At 47.3% G+C, this 25,306-nt stretch overlaps 1 protein-coding gene across 1 annotated transcript; it reads left to right on the top strand.

The window, feature by feature from the left end:
• The first annotated feature begins 7,368 nt into the window (after positions 1 to 7,368).
• meox1 (mesenchyme homeobox 1) lies at positions 7,369 to 12,480 on the top strand. Its single transcript, XM_052071534.1, has 3 exons — positions 7,369 to 8,108; positions 10,032 to 10,204; positions 12,048 to 12,480. Exons 1-3 carry the CDS (start codon positions 7,613 to 7,615, stop codon positions 12,168 to 12,170), a joined length of 792 nt encoding a protein of 263 aa, XP_051927494.1. The 5' UTR covers positions 7,369 to 7,612; the 3' UTR covers positions 12,171 to 12,480.
• Positions 12,481 to 25,306: the final 12,826 nt, after the last annotated feature.

Genomic DNA, 25,306 nt, shown 5'->3' with positions numbered 1-25,306 from the left:
AAACAAAGCTCGCGAGCCACTAAGAAGTCCACTTGGGAGGAAATGGCGCTGCGTGTTTCGTAATGTCGGCCCTTCCTGGCGCCGGTGGGGCCAGGTTTGAGGTGGTGGGGGGTGGGGGGGGGGGGGGTCGAGGGTTAGGCCCCGACGCGTCCAACGGCGTAAAATAAACACAATGCACAAGTTGTGTGTACGTCTTGGTCCCGCTCGACTTGGCATCAATTGGAGGCAGATGTTTGTGGCCACAAGTGGAGGATGGCGGCAAGAGTTGGAGCCGATCCCTGCTGACTTTGGGTGAGAGTAGTATAAACGATTTAGAAAACAAAACAAAGCAAATACATCTAATTGCAATTCCCAACTCCATAGTGTTGTGATTCCCCCCGCCACCCCAAGTCCTGGTCTTTATCACCCCATCTCTTCATGTTCATGATACAATACGTGAACTTATGGCCTTGCACTTCTTAAAAAAACTCAACGCATCTTGACATTTTATACATAACATTGCGAAGTCAATTTGCATTTGATGAATTTATTCAGCCGTGGTCGAGAGGCAAGTACAGCCTGGACTGGTCGCCGATCGCGGGAAAGCTGGAGCCAAGATTCGAACCCTGAACAGAATTGCGAGACAGACTTACGAACCACTATAACGACTGCGGTGTGCAATTTCCTAAACATTTTAAATACATTTCTAAAAAAACTAACAAAACGTTGCGTTATTTGTTTTATTAATTTGTTGCAAAGAAAATAATTAAACTAATGTTAATGTTTGCACCTCTCAAACAATGACTTGACACTCATTTTTTATTTTTTATTTTTATTTCTATTTTTATTATTATTTTTTATTTGGATCAATCCATTTCACTCTCATACTCGCATATCCTTAAGTGCTTTGTCAAAGCTTTCATCCTGCCAACGCGTGCCTGGCACGGGCAACGGAGCCTTCAATTTTGCTCCACTGCGTCGCCTGCTGCACGAATGAGTATTTCCTAAGTACTTCTCTGTTGGGACAAAAGTATTCTTGGGGGGGGGGGGGGGGGGGGTCAGCACACTTCTGTAACACCCCAAAAATTCTCTAGGTGGTAGTGTTGACCTTCAAACTGCCTCTTTTAATTTTTTTTTTTTTGGTGGGCTGTTTTAAAGTGACGTTTTTGTCATGAGGTAAAGTGTCAATGTTTTGTTAATTAATGGTGAATCAGACAGGCGATTAATGTAGTAAGTAAGTAAATGTAATTTACTACGCTTCATGCTTGTGTCATGTTCTCAAGAAGAAAAAAACATTTCGTTTCTTACTGTAAAACTCGACTAACAAAGCATGATGGGGAAATGAAGTCATTTTTTTTGGTCAAACTACGCCATCTATTGGGGATCTTGTGACCATTAAATATTTGTCTGGACTTTAAAATCATTCTACTTAGCTAAAATGAGTTGCCAATAAACAAAATTTCAATTGGAAATGATGGGTGCACTGTCAAAAACTTTCCCTTTTCTGGGTAATGCTCAAGCGTACAGTGACAATTATTCGATATTTATTTTTTCCGTTGGTTAGCATAGCAGCCGTTAACTGTTTTGCACTGAAGCTGTTCTCTATTAGAATTGCACCTAACCACAGGGCACCGTTGTGAAAGTCCTCGCCAATCAGTTTTGCGCCAGCTCTTCAGCATTCACGCACAATATTAAAAAAATAAATAAAATAAAGAATTGTGGCCTCTTGAAATTGTGGCCTCTCGCAATGTTTGGTGCCCTCATGCTGACCTGTGTGCCACGTGTCAGGTTACATCTTGCATCATACGCGGTTACCGGTTCCCTCTCGTCTCCACTCGGGCCTCACGGCACCGCCGCCGACACACGAGCCCGTAGGCGAGCCACGTCTGCTTCTGCTCAGGTCAAAGTGAAAGTGATGCCGAGCCGTGTTGTCCTCCCGAGGGGAGTGGGGGGGGGAGAGTTGTGGTTGCGCCGATGTTGGAGCCAAAGGCAGCGGGAGGAAGGAAGTGAAAACCTTTCAAATTATGTTTTATGACATTTTTTTGAAGTTTTGTACTTCTGCTCGGCTTTAGATGATTTTTTTTCCTCTCATCGCTATAAAGTGACCCGCGTTCGCCTTGCCACCACCTACACAGCTGGAGGTCGACGACAGACATATCATTAGCCTAATAGCACAGTTTGAATGTTTCTGGGAAAACGAGAAAAAACACAATTTTTATCGAGCATATTAGTATTTTTAAAAATGAATATGGTACCAGTAAGAAAGTAAAAACAGGGCTGTATAAATAAATGTGATTTGACTTGATGAGGGGGAAAAACATTTTAAAACTCTCGTAACATACCGTTAGCCTATAGCAAAAATCGTTTTTAACTTACTTTCTCTTTCTCAAAAACAATAGTAAATGTTGCTTTTTCTTCGTCGATGTAGAGGCGGAATTGTTTTTTATTTTTTTATTTAGAATTTACGTTCTTCTGTTTTTTGAAAACGTTCACAAAATCACTTATTATGCTAATATGCTAATAATAGCCATTAGCGTTGCAGCCGCGGCGCAGGTGAACTATACCGAAAGAAACGTCGGTCGCTGCTTTCAAAAACGACGTGGAAGACGTGGATTTGAAAGACTTCCCAGAATTCCTTGCTCTCCTGCCAGCTAATGCGTTTAGCAGCGTCAGGTACACGCAAAGCTCCAGTGGCCGCAAACCGGATGGACTTGGACAAACTTTACAGTTGACATCTGGAATATCCTTTGCTCTGCCTCCTCCTCCTCCTCTTCTTCATCTTCTTCTGTAAAAGCGTCAGGCGGAGAAATGTTTGAGTGCAGACGATGGCCGCCGTAGCTCACGGCGGCCGTCACTCATCATTGACGTCAAACGAAACTTATCAAAATAGCATTTACGTCGCCGCCGCCAAACGGGTCATGACATCATGCCTGCTAATTGTAGCTTCTCTCCAGCATCGAGCATAAACTGGTGTTCCTTTGCAGACTTTTTTTTTTCACGTGCCGTTTGGGGAACCTGTGGAACATTGACCCGCGAATAAGCTACAAATATTATTACACACTCTGTATGGGTGTATTGTGTACTTGGGTTACTATTCACTACCAACAGTAAACTAGACTTGAGATTTAAAAAAAAAAAGCATTACTTGTCTCTTTGTGCCTTGTACATCGCGTGCAAGCAGCCCCCTGGGATCCCCCTCAAAGATGATGCGCTTCTGTTTGAAGGGACTCGGGCGGTACGCCGGGCGACTCTTGTAGGGGGGGGGCAGTGCGCTCAGTGCAGGCCTCTTCAAAGCGTGTTTCCCCGAGCAGGAAGTCAAACCCTGTGCTGCTGCTTGGAATTGGGAAGGAAGGTGACTTGTGATCATGTCACCGTGCCAACGCATGCCAGTGTTGAGACACCTCCCAACAATCACTCACTTCGTCGTACAACATTATCTGGATGAGTGTTCATGTTACAATAGACAAGCACGTAACATTTCCTGAAGTACATCTTGCAATGTCATTAGCATGTCATTTTGAACCTTGTAATGTCTTCTCTTATCAGTATTCGCCACCAGAAGCTGACGATTGTATTGTCATAGAACTCAGGAAATAAACTTATGAATGTGAACGCATAGGGGAGGAGAGGTGCATCCTGGGAGATTCCAGTTTCAGACAATCTTGAGCATGGAAGCTTTTTAGCCGGAGAAGAGTAAAAGCCTCCAATCAGTCGCTTAAAGTCAACTCATGTGTTCCCGAAGAGCCACAAAGCTGTTCCAAGTGCAAACCACTAGAGAGCAGTCTTCACGGAGCAGCTATTAAGTCATTATATGTTTGGAAGAAAAATCTCGTGGGTTGGCAGGAACATCTCAGTGCGCCGCAGCAGGAAGGGGGGGGGGGGGGCTCATAGCGTGGTGTCAATGAAATGTTTTCATTGTTGTAACTCAAAACAACACGGGCTGCATTCACATACACGATTGTGGTCAGACTGCTGATGGATGATGTAATCAATTTTTTAAAACAACTATTTCTTCTCTATACGACTAACGCAAGTTTGACTTTGTACATTGAATCATGAGAGCACTTTGAGGCACTCGTGCAGCATCAGTAGTTGTCAAATGAACAGACATAGAAAGTCATGGTAGCACTTTGAGAGCAAGTTAGCCTATCGTCGGCAGTATAAAAGGTCATGTTCGCACTTTTTTCACCAATTTACAAGGTCACGTTAGCCAACAAAAATAAAAAAAATATTCACCGAACCCATGAAACACTTTAAGGTGATGTTATCATTTTCTCATCCATGTATTAGGTCAGTTATAGGTCATTTTAGCATTCCGGCAAGGTCATGTAAGCACATTTTAATCAAAAGAATAGCTATGGACCCGAGATATTTATTTTCATTATTTTTTACTTTGCCTATGCAAGTCCACGTGAGTTGGAATCTTTTTTTAAATATGCAAAGTAACGAAAAATAGTCACAACTTTTAAGGCATGGTAATTATTATCGCGCCAGAAGGTTACGCGCTAACTCTCGCTAACGTCGCTTAGCCCTGGATGTGTGACGCGCTGCTAATACACCTTCGCCCCGTGCACTCCGAAGCAACCTTTGCCTGCACGTGATTGCAATCAGGCATGATCGTTTGCACGTGTGAGTGCTTTGTCTCCCCCCCGCCACACACGCACACACACACTCAGAGCGTTTAATGCGAGATAATGTCAACAGAGTTTGGAGTGAATATGCATAAGTAGAATCAAATCCCACACGCTGCCTTGGGGGCTAATAAAGTACCGCGAGTAGTCGTGTTCTCACATTGTGTGAAGCTACAGTAGTCTCGGTAGCCAACTCTTGAACCATTATCGTCATTATGTTGTCTCTGTTTTGGCTAAACGTCGTTGTTTCGTGATGCCGTGCTTGCATAATTTTTGCTTGAGACTTTTTTTCGGGGTGGGGGGGGGGTTGTGCTATCACAGAAAGTGAAATGTCGGTGCTCGTCGTGGTTGCGGTATTTGATCACGTGAACACCGTGACCTCATCTCGGCGTCCTCTTCTCCCGTCGGTGATGTTCTTACCGCACGCGGATGTGTCGAGCATGTGTGGAGGCCGACCAAAGCTCGATTTCCCGTCTCTTAAAAAGACTCCCAACTTTTTCCGAGCATTTGGTAAAGGAGAGCTATGTATTTTTTTTTTGTTTTCACAATATGAAACAGGTGTCCTAATAACATGCTTGTGATGTGCCGCGCATCAAAATATTCAAAGATATCAAGCATTAGAAGTATTTTACAGCGTATTTCTTGCCACTCCATGTCAAGCCCGCTCCCATTTTTTGGGGGTTTGTTTTATTTTCAGAATAACCATCGTACCATCCATTGTACGCTACTTTTAGCTAATACAAGCTCATTCGAGAGTGACCAATTTGGATGCTAATGCTAACATGCTAATTACGCAACTGCTTCTCAACATTGAGTCAGCTTCGTGCCGTACTGGAGCTCGACTTGGGGCTTTTATCCGAGCGCGCTGCCGCGTTATAGTTTATTATCGTGGTTAAGCTGAGTTCAAGAGAAAAGCGTCTTCCTACAGTAATTGGGGAGCTCTACTCTGGTTGTATGTCGAGGAAATTGGCAGCAGTGTGAAGTGCGTCTTGGCCAGACAAACAGCAAATTCAGCCCATTTCTCAGTTGAGCAAAGAAAAAACAAATGCTGCAATGCTAACCACGCTACTGGCTAACGAACACCATATCATCCATTGAACGATTGATGCCGTTTGTGTAGTTCATTCATGTTTTTGGCCCGCATGGGAAAACCACATTCTCAATTACGCTTAAAGATCGAGTTTTAATTGCAAAAAAAGAAGCTTTTTATGGCTAGCGCGCGGACTAGCGCGCGATCGGAACGTGCTATCCAAACGCACAATAATAAGTTCCCAATGACAAACACATGGCCAAGTATACCGCTTCGTTCTCGTTGGTTTTGAAGGACAAAATCCCCGAAGCACATGTGCCCACTGGAAAGTTCACCGATCAACATAAAATTAGGTGGACACGACTATCATGCAATGCTAACTTGCAGAGGATTTTAATTAATATGATTCATATTAACGACTACCCAAACTGCCCCCTTCTTCCTTTTTCCAAACTGGACGCTCCCAGCACAGTAGCAAGAGTCAGATGAGTCAGTTCCCAGGTGAACGCGGGGTCGCCAGGGGGTTCCAACTGTCAAACGTTGGAGACGGATGGAGGCTCTTAATCCCCACGCTGTGACGAAAAATGTACACACGCACGCAAGCTAGCCGAGAGTGACAGGAACAGGTTTTGGGCCTGGCCAGGGGATTGGAGATGCGTCTCGCGTCCGCTTCATTTATTTGCAATGCGTCACACGTATGACTGATGGTGGGTTTCGCACACGGACAATAAACAAAAGTAGAAGAGAATGTTAATCATATTAAAAATGTAGGACCAAATTTTGGATTTGAAACTCTCTTCACACTGCGGCCGGTGTGTATTTACTCACACGGAGGGAGGCGCTCTAATTGATGGCGACGCACAGATGGCCGGCAACCCTCGTGACCACAAGAGCGGTGCAGGCCGGCTCCCCTGCCGTGCAGGGCCCGTAAAAAAAGCGGCGATGCTTCATGGCCCATCAATTCACCAGGTGAACGCAAAAGGGCGCCCTCCCATTTGCCTGCGAGTTTGGATCGCTTTGCACTTTTTGCGGGAATGCGGCGAGGTCGGAGTTCACAACGTCTCCCCAGTTGGCTTTTTACAAGGCCACGCCGTGCGGAAAGGACCAAAAGTGACTAAACTGCAAGAACTCCAGTCGGCCTTTTATTGGCGCACATTAGGCGATTGACCCTCGTGCGTATAAATCAACTCGCTGCTGATAAAATTGTATCATGTCGTCAAATTCGATTGTGGGTAGATGAACAGAATAATCTCAAAAAGATAGGAAGCATCCATCAGAACACCCCCCCCCCCCCGACTCCCCGACATCCCACTTGTATTGTTGAATCGCAGCCCCGAAATTCCAAATTGCGCATGTCAACAATGTGGGAAAAGGAAAAGGGAATGCCGCCAGGTGGATTTGGGCCCTGATCAAAACACACTGGGTGTCAACATCTGGGTGTCAAAAAGCAACTTGAGTGGGGGTGTTGCCGAGCACGAAGGAGCTGGAAAGGAGTCGGCTGCGCTGCTCCCATGTGGGTGGCTGCGTTCTCGCCGGCAGACAATGTCCCTTTTAAAATGGCCGCGTCTGGAAAGGCTATTAGATGTGCATATAAAATTTCCCCTGTGATTAATAGTGGATGCGGCAGGCCAGCTACTCCAACATGTGGTGGCCGGGGGCCGACAGACTCCGCCTCCGGGGTGTCGCGTTCCCACCTCCCCTCCTCTACCATAAACCCGCCGTGCTTTCCTACCTCGAGGAGGAGGGCTCACCATCAAGGAGGCCTCACCAGACTTGTGAAAAGAGGCGGCCGCAGCGCCTCGGCTCAGCAGTCGAAGCATCCAGCTCTCCATCAGCCAGCATCCACAGTCCCGGCGAGCGCGCCAGGACCCCGCAGGAGCGCGAGCGACGACGGGGGTGGGGGGTCACCGAGGCGTCGTGTCCTCACGCCGTCAAGAGGATCTTCATCGATTAGTGGTTTTCAGGCGCCATCATGGACCAGCCGGCGAGCAGCTGCATGAGGAGCGCCCACCCCAGCAGCCCCATCTGGGGGTGCGTGCGGAACCCGCACTCGGGCGTCCCGGGCGCCAACCTGCAGTCGCCCTACCAGCAGGCCCCTTTCTCCCTGCACCAGAAACCCGAGTTTCTGACCTACGCGGATTTCTCGGGTTCCTGCCTGCTGCCGCACGCCGCCGCCTACCCCCGCGACGACAGACTCTACCCGGAGAGCCAGGGCGCCTATCAGAGGCCTGACTGGCACTTCAACCCTTGCGAGGCGCGGGGTCGGGCCCCCGAGGCCTGCCCGCCCGCGGTCGCCTCCGCCGCCGTGGGGGAGGGCGTCGGCGCGGGGCCCGAGCTGGACAGTGTGGGGGCCGAACGGCTGCCGGGCGCCTTACCCGGGTGCCCCGAGGGGGAATATTCGCCCCAGAGCGTGACGTCGGGTGACTCCGACAAGAAGAGCGGCGGCAAGAGGAAGAGAGATGGCACAGGTGAGAAGATGTGCTCCTGGAACCCAACCCAAATAATAGACATATTTTCGTATTCATATTCATATCGTCCATGTGGAGGAAGCATCCAAATAAGTTCGTCATTCAACTTTCTTGCAATATCTTGTGGCGAATTGAATTGCCATCGCATTCAACGTTCATATTATTTTGTTATCATCGTTCCGGTTCAAATGCGGAGGTGAATGAGAAGTGTTTCTTATCTTGAATAGTATAAAAAAAATAGCACCATTTTTCCCACAGTGGCACAATAATGACAGCTTGTGGGGGGTTCCAACCCCCCCACCCCCAAATTATTAGTGTACCAAGTTTTGTTGAATTACGCCTGCAGACCTAATAGGTGATTTTATGCATGCCAATGGCTGTCACCTGATGTTAATTGGACTCCTGTCATTTCGTCCCAAGACGATTTGTGGCCTCCTCCACACAAGCACTTTGCCTCCCGCCTCCGCTGCCCGCTTGCTTTTTACGGCATCTGGCTGTGCGGGATATTTATTGGGGGTGGGGGGTGTTACAAGGTCCCGCCAGGTGTTCATGCGCGCATTCCCGCAAGGACGCTGCCAGCCGACCTGAACGCTATTAGCACTGACACCTGAACTTAAGTGTGACTTTTTTTTTTCTAAGTGCACCATCTGCATCCACACGTGTATTTATGCACATCTGGATTTGCAGAAGTTCACTTTCTGGCTAAACATTGTCGAATTAGAGCAGTCGGAAAGTCAAATACGATGACATCAGCCTTTGTTGTCGTTCATAATATTCCGCCGGCCGGTCATTTGTTTTGATTTTGCTGATCTTTACCGAAGCGCTTCTGGTTAATAGTTTATGCAGTCTTCTGAAAAAAAAAAACCAAAAAAAAGACAAAATTGTTTCTTTTGGGGGTGTATATATAATATATATATTTATACATTTTTTTTTAATTGTAAAGAAAAAAAGCATTATCTCCAAATCAAAATTCTCCAATGAAAACCTTTTTTTTCCTTGAAAATACATTAAAAAAAATATATATACATATATATATATATATACATTTTTTGTAAATGTATAAATATATATAAAATGTATAAATATATATATATATATTTTTATTTATACATTTTTTAATTGTAAAGAAAAAAAGCATTATCTCCAAATCTAAATTCTCCAATGAAAACCTTTTTTTTTTTCCTTGAAAATACATTAAAAAAAACATCTTGTCCAAGAAAAAAAACCCCAAAACATTATATTATATATATTTTTTTGTGTTTTTGAGTATCGCCCGAGATCATTGTCGCATCTTTCCCGAGGAAACTCGTGCAATATCTTATGATACGAGGCAAAAGTCAAACTGTTTACAAAGGAAAGCGGGTTGAATTTCAGGAGAATAGTTTGTCACTATTACAAGAACGTACTTCAATTTTCAGCAAGGCCTGGCCCTTGACACGATCAGCTTCAAATTGCAAAAAAAATGACTATTACGTTATTTGTGTGAAAGAATTGAGATCGTTTGGCCTTGGAGGAGGTCTGCTCTCTTTTTTTTTTTTCCACATTGTTGAAAAATGCCAACCCCCTGTGGAGATTTCCTGATGGATGTGTTGTCAGGTAGAGATAAGTTAATGCGGAGGTCTCCTGACCCGGAGTACGCGCGCACTCCGATCAGGACACATCCTCATCTTTGTTCTTTAGTGGGCGGCTTTAACGATGTTCCGCCGCATTCCTCCGCTAAGTCGGTCCCTGTGTGGCTGCACGGCCAAATGGACAAATTAGCCAAATGCCGACCCGCTGTGTGTGATTCATGGTGGTCTTAAAAGTACCCATAAAGTTTGTGGGCATTATAAAAAAAAATAATTTTTTTAAACCCTTCACCGGAAGTATTTTCTTGTGCAAAACACCCCCGCCAAATGCGTTTCTCCTGCGATCCTCGCCCAGACACCCAAGAGTCGGTGTGCAAGGCGGACGCCAACTGCAAAGCCCGGAAGGAGCGCACGGCCTTCACCAAGGAGCAGCTAAGGGAACTGGAAGCCGAGTTCACCCACCACAACTACCTGACCAGGCTGCGCCGCTACGAGATCGCCGTCAACCTGGACCTCACGGAGAGACAGGTAGGAGATCGTAAACTATGTGTTGGCAAGAACTTGTATGCCCCTCACATGTGGGGAAAGGAGAGCCGCAGTTGAAGAACGGTAAAAGCCAAACGAGCGCAGTCAAGAAGCTGCTGCGGGCCACAGCTCACGCCACACGCCACACGCTCGCGTGCAGACTTGTCGCCAAATGCCACCCCGTCAAGCTCCGCCTCTTATCGGCACATAAGACAACCCCGAACTTGTTGCCAGCCAATCGCATTGCACGCAAGACCAACAAACATCCGCGCTCACGTTGAGGGACAATTTTGAGTGTTCAATCAGCCTGTTACCAAAAACGTTTTGGAAAACGGTCATCCTGAACCGTTTTTTTTTTTTTAAAGGCATTAAGAGTTTATTCTTCTTTTTTTTTGTGACTCAGTTTTCCTCATTCTTAGAATACATAAATAAATAAAATGACAAATTGTATCCGTGCTAATTGACGTAATCGCCGCTAACAGCACAAGCCAAAATGAAGTTTGACCAACTCTCCCCAAAGTAATCTGACTATGTGTAACTTTCTCGAATGCGGACAATAACCCCCCCCCCCCCCCCCGCTCCTTCCGTCATGCGAAGCCGTTGGCGTCGCCCGGCCATCCAAAATTACAATGAGCAGATGTTTTCCTGTGCACGGACTCTTGCGGTTCTTCTCTCCGCATGACGTGAGCTTTTAGTGAGTGCGGGGGGGGAGGGAGGTGGGCAAGGGGGCGCCATCAAACCGGGCCAGCACGTGCGCATGCGGCCGGCTATATTAAAAAGTCCGGTGTCCTGGCTAATGAGGCGGCGGTGCCACGGTGACCGCACGGAGCGGCCGTCTGCTTCTTCCCAAATGGAATTGCCAGACTGCTGGAACGCGACGGCGGCCGCGTTCCATCCTCGTTGCTGTTGTGATGTCCTTTCCATCAGTCGTCATGGAGGACAGGAGAAGGGGGATCAGGATGTTGGAACGCGTCCATGTCCAACTTCTACAAACTTGAACCAAAATGGGGAACGAAAAAAAAAACCCAACTAAAAAGGGTGAAGGTTATTTGTGCACATTTTATTGATAGAAACTCACCTAATCGCTGTTTTTTGCGCTCAGGCCAAAGTTAATGATTGGGGTATCTTTACGTTTTGCTATAGATGCTATTTTGTCTTTAAAAAAATAAAAATAAATAAGTCCCGCCCCCGCCTGAGGGGAAGCAACAAGCGCTTGAGTGTCATCATCCTCTCATTGCATATTTGTTGAGGTCCCTTGCGCCGAACTTCCTGCTGTTCGCTGCTCTTCTCGCCGTCCAATTCTTTCCCGTCGACAAGTCAGGAAGAGGAGAGAACTGCTCTCCTGTGTCCGTTGACGAGATGATATGGATCTGCGGAAACACGGCCTGAATGATGACGGAGCGAAGGGGCTTTTAGGCTTTTCCTTTCGTGTACATTTGGAGAGAGGAAAAAAAAAAAGTCAAAACTGAGCAAAAGGTTGAGCCGATTCCATCATACGGTGATCCAAAATAATCGACAAAAGAGTTGCTTTCGTATTCTCGTATTGACTCTGCTGAGAATTAACACAATAATTACTATTACTATTATTACTATGTTATTATTATATATTATTATATATATTACTATATTATATATATATTATTACTATTATTATTTTTTTGTGTCGCGGCAGACAGGGAAAAATAGGTGAGAAATCTTTTGGATTTTCCTGCGAGTGTGGCTCTCCTTACCCACATGCCGGGGCATCACACAACCTCCTCCATTTTTTGGGGGGGGTTGTCCTCACCGCTTGGAAAAAAAAAACGCCCAAAGTTGCTACACGACATAATTTGTGTCTTTCCTCCAGGTGAAAGTTTGGTTCCAAAACCGGCGGATGAAGTGGAAGCGGGTGAAAGGCGGACAGTCGTCATCGCCCAACGACCTGGAGAACGACGACATGGACTCGGCCGCCTCGCCCAGCTCCGACTGAGAAGCGACGGAGCGAGCGCCAAGACAGAACGCTGCTTCGGTCCGGCCCCTCTGCAAGGAAATCCAACAATTCCAAAGACAATTTTTTTTTTCACATTCCCAGGAAAAGAAGACAGCAGTGTGGTGTGCTTTTCCAATGTACATAGTTGATTGATGTCCACCCCGATCTCTGTTTTGTTTGTGATCCATCCATCTTAAATATTGTGAGAGGCCTCCTGGATGTGTAAGAGTGGATGTCATCACCATTTTTGTCACGTGACTGCAACCAGCTGCAGAGACTCACTTTTCTTTAATAAAAATAATAAAACAAATATTTTTTTTTGCGCATATATTTTCCTTTTTTTTTATATATATACAGTATAAAAACAGATGTTGCCTCCCCCCCTCCCTTTTTTTTTGTAACTGGAATAAATCCTCCAATATAAAACTGGCAAAACCGCGCAAGCAAACCGAAATGGATTATATTAGTTTCCCAATTTATTGAAGCCAAAGCCCAAACCTGATTTTACATTTGAAAATGTTACAAGTGTACAGATACTGAATAATAATAATAATATTAGTTATCAGTTATATATATATATTTTTTAAATCACCCATAAAAAGCTTGCCGAACATTGTTTGTCCAAGTTAAATAGTCAATCTGTACCTTATGGACATCCTTTGGTCGTGTTATCCCAGGTGGGGAGCAACAGTGGACTTCTTCCTGGGTGGGGGTCACGGGATCTTATCCCACCTAATAGGGGACCTCGGCCGCCCATCCGACACGTAACGCTGAGTAAATCCCTTCTCGTGATGGTGTCATTAGCATGAGTGATGTCACGCAATCCTCTCAGAATGACTCCTCATCAAGCCGCTCGCACCCCGACTGTAATGCGTCCTAATCCCGGCGAATGTTTTCACGCTGCAACGTGCATTACTCGCACCTGACACTGCACCCTATAGTGAGAAATGTGTGTGTGTGTGTGTGTGTGTGTGTGTGTGTGTGTTTCAGGTTGTGGCGGGAACTCCTGACCTCTCGAGGAAAGCTGCGGGTTTTTGAACGCGTTAAAAGATAGCTTAGGTAGATGATTGAAACCATTTTTCTCCATCCTTGGCAGCGAGATGGTCGGAAGCGGCGGTTTACCCCGCGGTGTCCGCCAAAAACGGCATCTAGTTTTGTTTCGTGTTGGCTTTTATCATGGATTTGCCAACAGAGAATTATATTGGTTTTTAGCTGACAATCGTTTTTTCTTCACCTCATGTTTACATTAATATATGAAGTGTGTGTGTATGTGTGTGTGTGTGTCAAGTACATTGCGTAGTGGGCATTTGTGGCCTCTCCTGGAGGGTGTTGGTACTTCCTGTCCTGTAAGGTAGATATGACATCATTCATTCATTCATTCATTCATTTTCCGTACCGCTTGATCCTCACTCGGGTCACGGGGGGTGCTGGAGCCCATCCCAGCCGTCTCCGGGCAGTAGGCGGGGGACACCCTGAATCGGTTGCCAGCCAATCGCAGGGCACACATAGACGAACAACCATTCGCACTCACACTCACACCTCGGGACAATTTAGAGTGTTCAATCAGCCTGCCATGCATATTTTTGGAATGTGGGAGGAAACCGGAGCACCCGGAGAAAACCCACGCAGGCCCGGGGAGAACATGCAAACTCCACACAGGGAGGCCGGAGCTGGAATCGAACCCGGTACCTCTGCACTGTGAAGCCTACGTGCCAATCACTGGACTACCGGGCCGCCCGATATGACATCAATATTTAGAAATAATATCTACATGGAGACATCAAATAAAAACAAACGTGTGTGTGTGTGTGTGTGCGCACGATAGCATCAGTGTCATTCCAGGCAGCTCACAATTGAACATTAACCTGCAAGGGCGTCGTCGGACTGCCAAAGTTAAAAGCATTTGGCCCGCCATGCACTCTTTTGTACGGAAGCATCTGGATGAGGCCAATTTGATCTCAACCTGAGTGAAACTAGACAAACCCACGCACAAGGGAGGTGGGAGGGGATCTCGGGCACCGGAGGGAGATGTAAAAAAAAAAAAAAAAAAATTGCGTATGATGGAAAAGGGAAATAATAGGTGGGTATGGGCGAGGGGACGGCTTCTCAAGTACAGGATGTTGTTGTAGCAGGTAGCCAGTCATCCAATTTCCTGCTTCCCAAAGAAAACAAGCGTTGGAGCAACGCGTTCTTACAATGACGGGCTTATGCTCGCCCCGCGGTCCACCAAACAAAGCCTTTGGAGGTTACTGACCTTTGGCTCTGTCTGCTGCAGGGATCGTGTTGGTTGGGTTGGGGGGGGGGGGATGTACGCGCGCACTCAAACAGTGGAGGTCAAGTGTTACTGTACGCCTGACCTGTGCAAGTCCCCTTTGCTGCAGCTGCTGGGGGTGGAGTGACTCCAAAGTGGATCCTGTGCTCACCCCCCCTCGCCCCCCCCCCCCCCCACACACACACCCGCCACCACATCTGAACCTCTTTCAGGCTCTATTATTGTATTAAGGCTAATAGTAGTCCAAATAAACCATGTCCAATTGTAATCATAGTATTAATATCAGCAGTGTAAACTAATGAGGCTGGAATGTTGTTCTTGCGCCGCGGAGGCTCCTCTTAAAGGCGCAGCGACGGCAAATTAATGGATTAGTCGGAGTTTGGCGGTCGGCGTGATTGCACCGCCTAACGCTGGTTTCCCCCCCCCCCTTCCATTTCGCTGCGGGAAAAGGCCAAATATTATCTTATAGCTTCAGTTTGGGCTCGTTTCTAATGACCTCATTTGGAATGAAAATGAGCCCCCCCCCCCCCCCTGCGTGATCAGCTTTGGACGAGCCTCCCGTTAAGTTGTCGGTCAAACGGACCCATGGTAAAGTCATTAGTGGTAATCATGTTTAAATATTGATTGAAATGGTGAATAATGGAGTTAACAAGAAGAATTGATTTATTGAGGGGGGGGGGGGGTTGCTTCTATTTCCTTCGCGTTTGTATAGTTAAACAGGGACCCCCGAGGAACATTCTTGCCCCCCCTCCTATTATGTTACTTGTTTAAGTTGACCCACGCTAAAGTCACTTGCTCACTGGCTGATTAAATAGAACCGACTGCCAAGTAAAAATATTGATCTTAACGCTGAACAATGAAGTCATCATAAAGAATAAGGAATATTTATTACAAGACCCCCCCACCCCCACCCTGTCCTTGATGCTTTTGAATCGTTCAACCTGTCCTGGGTCAAACTGACTCTGCCCTCGTAGACTTTCTGTGTCCCCCCCCCCCTGTGAATTCCCACGATGGAAAACGCTGCCCGGAGGATTTTTAGTGTGCGTTTATGAACCAAGGTCAAAAGGTCAAACTGACAGAGAAACACGATTGATGTTCGAGAGGATTAGTTGAACAATATCATCCAAGTCTGGGACCCTCACGGTTATTTTCTTTTTTTTTTTTGCGTTACCCGCCCGTTATGATTCCGTTTTGAATCACCGGATTCGATCGGGAACTCGTCCTCTCCCGTCACCTTAATTGCTTGTGAGCAGCCCGCCGAAAGTGTTTCGTTTGTGGCAGCAAACGCATGTTGCGGTCGGGAGAGCCGCCGCCGCCGCCGCTTCTGTACACTTTTCCATTTGAAAATGTTTCCAGCGATGAATGATTCATGCCGAGCGAGTGCGCTTTCATGACAATCTGTCAAAGGTCGCTGGAAAGTTGAAAGGATTAAAAATTACTGGAACAAATGATGAATTACTTCACAACATGTTGCGCTCGGTCAGATTTGCTCTTTTTGGCAGCGGGAGTTTTGGAAAGCTCTGGAAGGCGACTTCAAATTTAATTTGCGGCCAGAGACATTTCCAACCTGTCCCCATTTGAAAATCCGGATCAATTTGACTCACTGGTGAGTGAGCAAACCCGATTATTATTATTATTATTATTTTTTTTTTTAACTCTCCATTTCTCATTGTCTTGCGTGTGTGCTCTCATCCTCTCACACGTGTTGGCCAGAACCCAGTAAAGTTCCGGCGTGACGGGAGTTGCTGGGGGGGGGGCAGTTAGTGTCTGGCGTGTCCCGCGCACATCCTCCCAAAATGGCCGTTGAGTCGAAGGAAGCGGGATCAGGAGCATGTGTTTGCGTGCGTCTTGCGAGTGAGCGAAGCGTCTTTTTGTGGCTCATGTGTTTCTGAGTACCTGCTGGGGCAACATCAGGCCTGGTGAGAGGATACCCCCCCCCACCCCCCGCCCCCTGCCACCCCCCTCTCTCGTCTCTGGTGATTGGCGAGTCCCTCAGGAGGAATAAATACTCCATTTTCCGCGGCGCAATCGGTCAAAGCCGAAGAGCTGAAACCTTAAATTATAAGAGACTTCCTGCCAAATGCTGCTTTTTGGATGTTGCTCACCCCCCCACCCCCTCGCTGATCCTGACCCGACGCCCCCGGAAGTTCCGCCGACGGTTCTACTCTGCGAAGCATCACGCGGTCGGGCTACTCCATCACCGTGCGTCCTGTTTAATGCATCCTTGGTCACTATCAAACCGAATTTCGAGGAGTCTGTCCAAACAAAATGGCCGACGCGCTGTCCAAATTTCGTTTCGTTCTTGAGACTTTTCTCACGATAGACGCATCCAACCAAATTTCGGGATGATCGGTGAAACCGTTGTCCTGGCAACGTCGAGATTTTTTTGGAATCCAAGTTTGATCCCTGTAACTCACCCCAAACGGCTGCTTCAAAGCAACATGGCCGACTTCCTGTTCAATTTCAAGCAAATGGATCCTTTTTTCCCGCCTCCTAATGACAGACATCTCCCGACACATCTCTCGCACAGGCAGGAACACGCAGGAATGTTTTCTTTCACGCAGTCAAGAGGCCGCGTTGGTCTTTAGTCGTCCGAGGCCTCTCTAAGGCAGCCGTGACGCTTTTATGACGGCAATCCCCAGTAGGCCCAAGTGCACTCTGGGAGCCGGCGTTTGATGGATGAGTGCTTTTGCAACACCGTACCATCACCTCCGCCAGGACCGCCGATCAAGGCCGGCCTGTTTAGATAGCAGAGTAGAGGAATCCCGAGTGCAAAGAGTTGCTTTACTGTGCACACTTTCGTCTGATTGACAAACCGTTATTTAAAAAAAAAAATTGGCGCTATGGCCGATCATTGGCGACTAGTTTGAATCGGCATATCATATCTCGCGCACTAAAAATGACATTCCTAGCTCGGAAACGACATGTCCAAATATGGGCATCTTAACCCTTTCAGGGATAGCTTCATCAGGATTTTTTTTTTTTTACACAAATCAATATAGATTATAAACAAACGTTTGTCTTGAAAAGTGAGCTGAATCATTTCCGTCCGTTACACCGCCTCACGAATCTTCGAAAAAGCCTTTCAGCAGATGATGTCATCAGAGTCGTTTGCTTTTCTGGATGATGTGGACGTCTGGCGCTGTAAAAAAAATATTCTGCTTTGACCGCCGGTTTTTATTTTTATTTTTTGGCAAATAATTCCATCAATTTTTCATCAAGTCGATGATTGAAGTTTGAACCCTGATCACATGATAAGCTGTCCACTGTAGTAAGCGCTGTCCTCAAAAGAGTTCAGCTACAAATCAGGACTTTTTTTTTTTTTTATAAAGAAGGAAAAATACACCAAATTAAACTTTGGACTGGTATATTACCTCTGGCCAAAAAGCGAGGCGTGGAGAGTATCAATCACGGAAATGTACGAGTGCAGTCAATAAATAAAGTTGTCATTGCCAATATCCTCTCAAATATTCACTCTCCTCTATTCCTCACGTGTTTTTTTCTCTTTGTGGAACTTCAAAACGATAAGTGGTTGCAAGTTTCCCCGTGACACCAACTCGGTATGAGTCGATTATTTCAAGTCCACACTCACAAGCAGCAAATTGTCATAAATCGCATTGATGATAATTGGATAGAATAACTAACTGTGAGTTGTTAGCGTTCACCCCCCCCCCCCACTGACTCCCCCTTTTTTTGGGGGGGGGGGTTGCTTCATAGTCTCGGCATGCGGTTCGTCTGTGTCACGCGTCGGTTTTCACATGCCGTTCAACAGCAGCCCATTAAAGCACCACCGCGTCATTTTCCTTGACGTATTGTTCGCGTATGATGTCACCAGTCAGAGGTAATTACGAATTAACCTTTTTTTTTTTTTTTTAACTTTAGCATGAAATGCAGTTTAATGCGCTTCGGGGCCACTCACGGTTGCTACCCCCCCACCCCACCCCCCTGACAGAAACTTTTTGGGCCCAGAGATGGCAAGCTATTGCAGTATAGGTGTCATGAAAAAAAAAGCAAGATCCAAGGCTGCATGAGGTCATGCTGTCAAAAAAAAAAAAAAAAAAAGTAAAAGGTTTACTTTTTTTTTTTTTTTTTTTTTTTTTTTGGAGGTGAAAACGTGCTGGCGGGCTTCGGGGCACAGTAAACACACTTTAGTCATGGGAACAGTGAGGCAAGACTTTTATAATGTACTCGAGCATATTTTCATGGCTGCACTTTTGAGGCACGTGGACTCACGCCAGCTTCTTCCATTGCGGATGCTTGATCACGTTTCGAAATATTTTGGCAGCGCGGAGAAGTTAGCTCGAGTTTTTTTCCAGGTATCTGTCCTTTAGTTGTTTATTTTTGGGACTATTTACTTTTGACTGCCGTGCACTTGAAAACAGATGTGTGTGCTTTCGAACTCCCGACTTTGTCAAAATGCGCTCGTCGGAGGAGGAGAGCGGTAGCAAGGACGGCACGACAGATTATTATTAATTTTTTTTTTTGGTCAAGATGAATCCAGCCAAAATTTGGATTTGTCAAGTGTGTTTTCTTCTCGAATAGTTGGAGGAGTCACAAAATGATCAAATATTGCCGTCAAAGTTACCGCTAGGAGCAATGTTAAACAGAAAGGGGGAACGCTGAATTGAAAACGGCTATTTGATTTTTTTTTTTTTTCTAAACTTGTATTGAAATACAAATTTCGTTTGTGAAGTAATTTTCTATTTAATTATGCTTTTATTTCGGTTGGTCGCCGCCTTATTTTCTCTCTTTCGTGATTTGTTTTAGTTTATTCTAGCATAAGATGAACCTATAGGACCAAAAATATTTCTGGATAATTGTCCAAAAATAAATCAAATCAAATCAAATAAATAATAAATAAATAAATGTATTTAATAAATAAATAAATAAATGTATTTATTTGTTATTTATATTTATTATGATGTTTAAAAAAATCACATTTGAAATGCGGGGGGATCAAAATTTTTTTTAATTATTAAAAAAAATCACTCAACACGTCACTTTTATTTAACTAAAGGAGTTAAGTCACGACTTCAACTTTTACCAGCCGCTTTTTTTAACCTCACTCTCTGCGTGCATCTGGTTAACAACAAAGTCCGAGTACTTTTGCCACCTCTGGTAATTGGCAGTATTTGGGAACTAATACCTCACCAGCGTTGCAGCTGACTTCAATAAACGGACATGCAGTCACGCACTTGAAAGCGCGCAGACGCTCTCTGGCTTCCATCCATAAGCAGCCTTGGGAGGACCAGAGCGGCCGCATCCGACCTACCTCCATCTTCGCGTCCGTCCGCCACGTCCAGCAAAACCGAGCCCCGCGAGGCCTTCGCAAAACCTCTCGCGTGACGTTGGAGTGCGTGCGGGTGCCTGGCGTTTGTTATTTTTCTCTGCAGTCACGCTGTCTTTCATCAGAACCCCATCCTGCGGCCCACAGACTCTCTCTCTCTCTCCCGCTCTCCCTTACTCGGTATACGGTTTCACGGTCTTGGGCCCCCGTCGGCTGCAGCACGTGGGCGGATGATTTCTAACACATGGGAGCCCCGCGAGCCCACGCACTCGTGGAACAATAGCCGAGCTGTCAGTATCGGCCTCGAGCCGGAGGAGGACGACGAGACGGGCGGGAATGAGGTCAGCATCCTTCACACCCGCAAAGAGTAAAAACACATTACGTGGCTTCCATGTGCGGCGGTGTACACAAACAACCCGGGAATCTCATTTTGCTAAGCCCGCTTTTAATATAGATGCACTAATGTCCGTGCTTTCCATTGCATTTGGTTGGAACGTTGCCCTAACCAAGATGGCCGCCACGCAAGCACACCGACCAGCCGTATCCAGTCCGAACGGTATTATCTGAACACACAAACAACAAAGTGTGGATAAAGTGTTTCATCTCAAGATCAGAGCAGGCGGGACATTAGAATGTCGCAAATTTCCATTCGAGCCCTATTTTCTACATCTCTATCAAGCCGGAAACGTTTGTTTCTACGAGGGCCTAAATCCCGGTTAAAACCCCGAGGATTAAGTCCTCCGAGAGCAGCCGTCAGCCAGCTGCGCTGGAATCGCGCTCCGACTTCCTGTGACACCTCAGTCTCCCCGGCAAGTGAGAGACGGCGTTCCAGACGCATGTGTGCGCTCCGTGGATAGTTTGCGTGTTAGCAAGTTGGCGGGAGAGCCTCCCCCACCATCCCCCCACCCGCGCCCTCTCCGCGCTTGGCTCGGATTCAGTTTGATCCCGCCGCGACATTGTTTGTCAGGTCGGATGTGGATTTTGCCGAGGCTGAGGACCGCCAGGTTTTTGTTGGACAAAGGGCAAGACGATAGCCGTGCAGCGTCTACTCTTTGTGTCTGTTCCTGGACAGACGTTTGGCTTGCGTGCTCTTAATTGTCTGGAAGTAAAGTGAGGAAAATAGCAGGCGGTGGGATGGGAAGTGGGAAGGAGGGAGATGGGGGGGGGGGGGGAAGGTGAGAGAAGGAAAAGTGGTCAGAGAGCGCGGAAGGTAATTCCACCATAGCGCTGCTTTACAATGGCTCCGAATGTAACAATATTAGGCCATTGTGTGATGCCGCTAACATCCACACCCAATGATTGCACTGGGAATTAAAGTCCTCACGCACTCCCCAAGAGAGAGAAAGAGAGAGAGAAAGTTTACCACCTCTATATTTCTATTCAGTAATACTACAAGACCGAACAATTCTAAATCACAGATTCCAGATTCAGGGTCTGCCGGCATGATCGTGCCCTCCGCGTCATTTTATGTCGCCTGGAAAAAGCTTAGCCGCATTTTCCTTTCGCTTCTGTTCAAAACACGCCGTAACAATTAGAATAAAAATAGCCGGGGCGATTTTGTAATATGACGATGGGCTGGACATTTAGAGTCCACGTCAAGTGAAAATCTGTGTTTTGTAAATTACGACACATCCGAAGCCTCACAAATATGTCCTCTTAAAACCTCTGGTGGCTAGAATATTGCATAGCGGGTCGCCGTGGGGGCCTTCTCGACGCCGTGACAACGAGGTACTCGAAAGCACCATTGCCAGTCGAACCCCTCACCGTCCCCCCCCCCCCCCCCCCCCCGCTATCAAGGCTTGATTTAAGCGGTGTGGTTCTAGCTAGCTAGCTAGCTTTACGAAGCTGGATGCTACATTCACGGTTTCTCTTTCTTTGTATGTTTTCAGCACTTCTCTTTCCGTGTGTGTTCTGTAGTGAACAAACAAATCCCTGAATTCACTTTCTTTAAGGTTCCCTCGCTGAACATTTTGACATGAATACGAAATCAATCTTAAAACTGACGTCAACCCGTGACAAATTGAGAAGGGCCAGCTTGCGGACAAGATGTGATTAATTTTGCACTTTATCGGTGGTCAGGCACACTATTTGAATAGAAACGTTTAAAAGTTTTTTTTTGGGGGGGGCTCCCTTTTCTTGTTTGTTTTTGCGTGGGAAAGCACCACCGGACAAGTAGACAAATTGTGTCATCTGATGGGAGCCTCAAAAGCCCATCGCTTTGTTATGCCAGTCAGCAGGAGGAGGCTCCAACCAAAACAAGCGCGTGGTCACTTTGGTGTTTGTTTGACTGTTTACCCTGGACAGGGTTAGCCGCCCCGCCGCCCGACCCCCCACCCCCCGCCCCCCCCAATCGCGATGCGAGCCATTACTACCGACCATCTGTGGACACGGATCCCCGTTGACCGCAGACAGCGCCGCGCTCTGCCCAGAGGGAACCAAAGACAACATAGCCGCGGAGGAAGTGTGCTGTCGACAGCTCCTGGAGGCCCGTTTAACGTCGAGTCATGTCAGCCGTGGAAAACGCCACCAAACATAACAGTTTTCATCGTAAAGCAGTCAACCGCTGCATCCTCTCTCGGATCTTACAACGTGGCTTTTTGTCCTAAATACTACCCTAGGACAGCCCTCCCCACTTGCTGCCGACTTTGTAGTCAAAAGCCCTGTCTCCCCCCAAAAAAGTAATGCTTTGACGTCATCTTGTGGCTTCCTTGCTTCCAAGGAACTATGTTAAAGTGAGACGAGGAGCTCCCACTTGAGACTGGATCAGACCCAACAGGAAGCTGGCACCTTTGCTGTGGTTGAGACCCCAAAAATGTGCGACTTGAGTCCACATTTCATGGCGCTGTCGGGTTGCCTGATTAGCACGCTGACTTCACCACAGCATCAAAAGGAGGGGGGGAAAAACCGTCAAGAAACCGTATCTGATTCCGCGATGCCGTCCCCGCAGAGGGCAGAACAGGCTGTCGGCACCTCAGGGCAACTCACCTGGGACCCCCCCCCCCCCCCCCCCCGTGACCACAAACACCCTCCAAGGCCTCCTCCCTCACTCTCTGGACTTCGTCATCGTCACCAGCGCTCATAAGCTCACACTCTGCGACCCCTCCCCAGCTCGATCATCCTTGAGCGCCGTGTTCACACAAACCCCAAGAACGGGAACACCAATCGCATTGCGGGCTCCCTTTTGTCTGAACGGGAAGTCTCAGCAAGTCAACTAATTCCTGCCAGGCTATCGGCTTACGCCCACCGACCCCCCCCCACCCCCTCACCCCCAGTCCCTGAGTTATTACAACGTGCCTGTTCACAGCCCGGCGTGGATCTGCTCAGGTCCGAACCCCCTTTCGCCACCCCCAACCCCCCTCCAATCAAAGAGAGCTACCACCGCAGGTGTCTGGACCTGGCTGGTTCTCCTGCTGTCACTCCTGCTATGCTTTGACGAGCGCTGGAACTCTGGAGGCCTCCCACGCTCCCGCCTCAGCATCCAGATTGTTCTCATTTGGGCCGGTTTGGGTCAGGGGCTAAGCACACTTGCGCACAAACACACCTTTACAAGTGTGAGCAGCTGGTTTGGGCCGCAAACCTCCCTGGGCATTTGAGATGCTTCAAAAGAGCAAAGTTCCAGAAAGGTGACCGGGCGGGGGGACTCGCAGCTCAACACCAAAAGAGCTCCATGATGAGGTTAGTTTAGGAAAGTGAGATTCTTAGCACCTGAGCCCCGTGCTAACACGCCCCCCTCCCCCAACCCACCCCCAAAGTCGTGACCCTCTCCACCCCACATGAACACGTCAGTCTCTGTCTGCAATTAAACACTTTCCGAAAAGAATACATTAGTAAATCTCTAACCTTGACCTAATCCTGTACAGAGTCATAAACCCAACCCTAGATACACACCTAAAACGTCTGAGACCATGGTCTGCATCTACCCATACCTCAGGAAATCACCTTACACCTAGGACTAGACCTGGACTCAAACCTAAACCTTGCCTTCGATCTAAACCTAGTTCTAGCCTAGAGCTGAACAGAAACGAAGGACTAAAACTGGACATCTATTGATAGCAACACCTACTGCTAGACCAGTTCTAAACCTGAACCAAGTCTAGCCCAAGGCTTAGACCTTAAGATAGACCCAAAACCAAAGTTTGGACCCAGATAAAATGGTCGCCAAAATGAGACATAATCCAATGTCTCTTCTTAGATCTAAACTAGACCTTGACCAAAATCAAGACCTAAGACTAGAATGATACCAAGATTTTGATCTAAACCTGAAAACATCTGGAGTGATACCTCGACCTTCACTTCGACTTAAAGTCAGTGCTATACCAGTCCGAAACATTCACCCAGGCCAAGACTTCAACCCTTACATGAAACTAGACGTGCGCCAAACCTAGACCTCATCTTGGATGTAAACATAGTACTAGCCCAAGAGGATACATCCAAACCAAGACCCAAATGTGGACTCGGACTAAAATTGAAGCTTCAAAAGAACTACATATTTCAATGATGAAATCTGGTCCTTGACTTAGCCCTAAACCGAGATCAAGACCCAGATCAGAACATTCACCAAGAGAGGAGGACTTGCTCCAGCACAGTAGCACCTCCTCCTGCTGGTCTCGCATGGGACTCGGTGGTGTTGCATAAATGGTTGCAGAGCCCCACAACATTCACAGTCGCTCGGATTAAATCCCCACCGTGCTCTTTTCAACGAGACCCGGCCAGGGGTGGGGGGGGACAGCGGTGGTGTTGAAGGAAAGTGGGGGTTCGTATGGTTGGAGGGGAGAGCGGGGGGGGGGGCAGACGTCTTGTCTGGACACACTCTGAAAAGAACTTTTTGAAGAAACCCGATCAGCAGCGAAAACAAGAATGAAGTCAGATATTTATTGAAGGTGGCCAGCAGGATGTGAGATCTCCAGAGGAGAGAAGACAAGGAGGTCGAAGGTGGGTTGGTGGAACCCAACCGCCCCCTCAACCCCCCGTCACCCTCCCTACACACCCACCGCCCCCCCTTCCCCATCGCAAACTCTTTTCTGAACGCTTGCCAGGAAAGTTTAATGGCTGTGGAATTTTGACAGGAAAAAGCAGGGCTGGAAGTTTGACAGGAAGTGGGAATTTGTGTCTCACGAAGGCAAGAACGCGCAGGAGAGGAAGAGCGTCAGAGCGCTTTTCCAACGGCGTCCCCTGAGGTTGTGGGGCGGGGTGGGGGTTTGTGGGGGAGGCTGCAGACTGACAGGACGTGATCATCTGGCCTCAAACAATCCACGAGCGCCCGTGGAACAATGCGCACACACACACACACCAGGGAACACACGTCGTTTACATCGCATCAGGAGCCGAAACGAGATCTTCGCTTTCACGCACACTCATGTGGAAGCTCGCGGCAGCTGCTTCTGACTCAGGCCTCGCACCGCAACAAAACCTCTGCTCGACTCTTCCCAAACCGTGAGACCTTAAACGTAGACTTAGACCTAAACTTTGACCTATTAGCCCAAAACATACTGTGGACCTACTGCCGGTCTAAACCTCGGACCTCACCCAAATTTACCCGTATGAGAAGAAGTCCTGGACCTTGAGGGACCCCTAAAT

This window comes from Hippocampus zosterae, chromosome 7 (genome assembly GCF_025434085.1).
Source record: "Hippocampus zosterae strain Florida chromosome 7, ASM2543408v3, whole genome shotgun sequence".
Classification (NCBI taxonomy): Eukaryota; Metazoa; Chordata; class Actinopteri; order Syngnathiformes; family Syngnathidae; genus Hippocampus; species Hippocampus zosterae.
The sequence above is the reverse complement of the archived record's forward strand: the minus strand, read 5'-3'. Positions and strand labels throughout refer to the sequence as shown.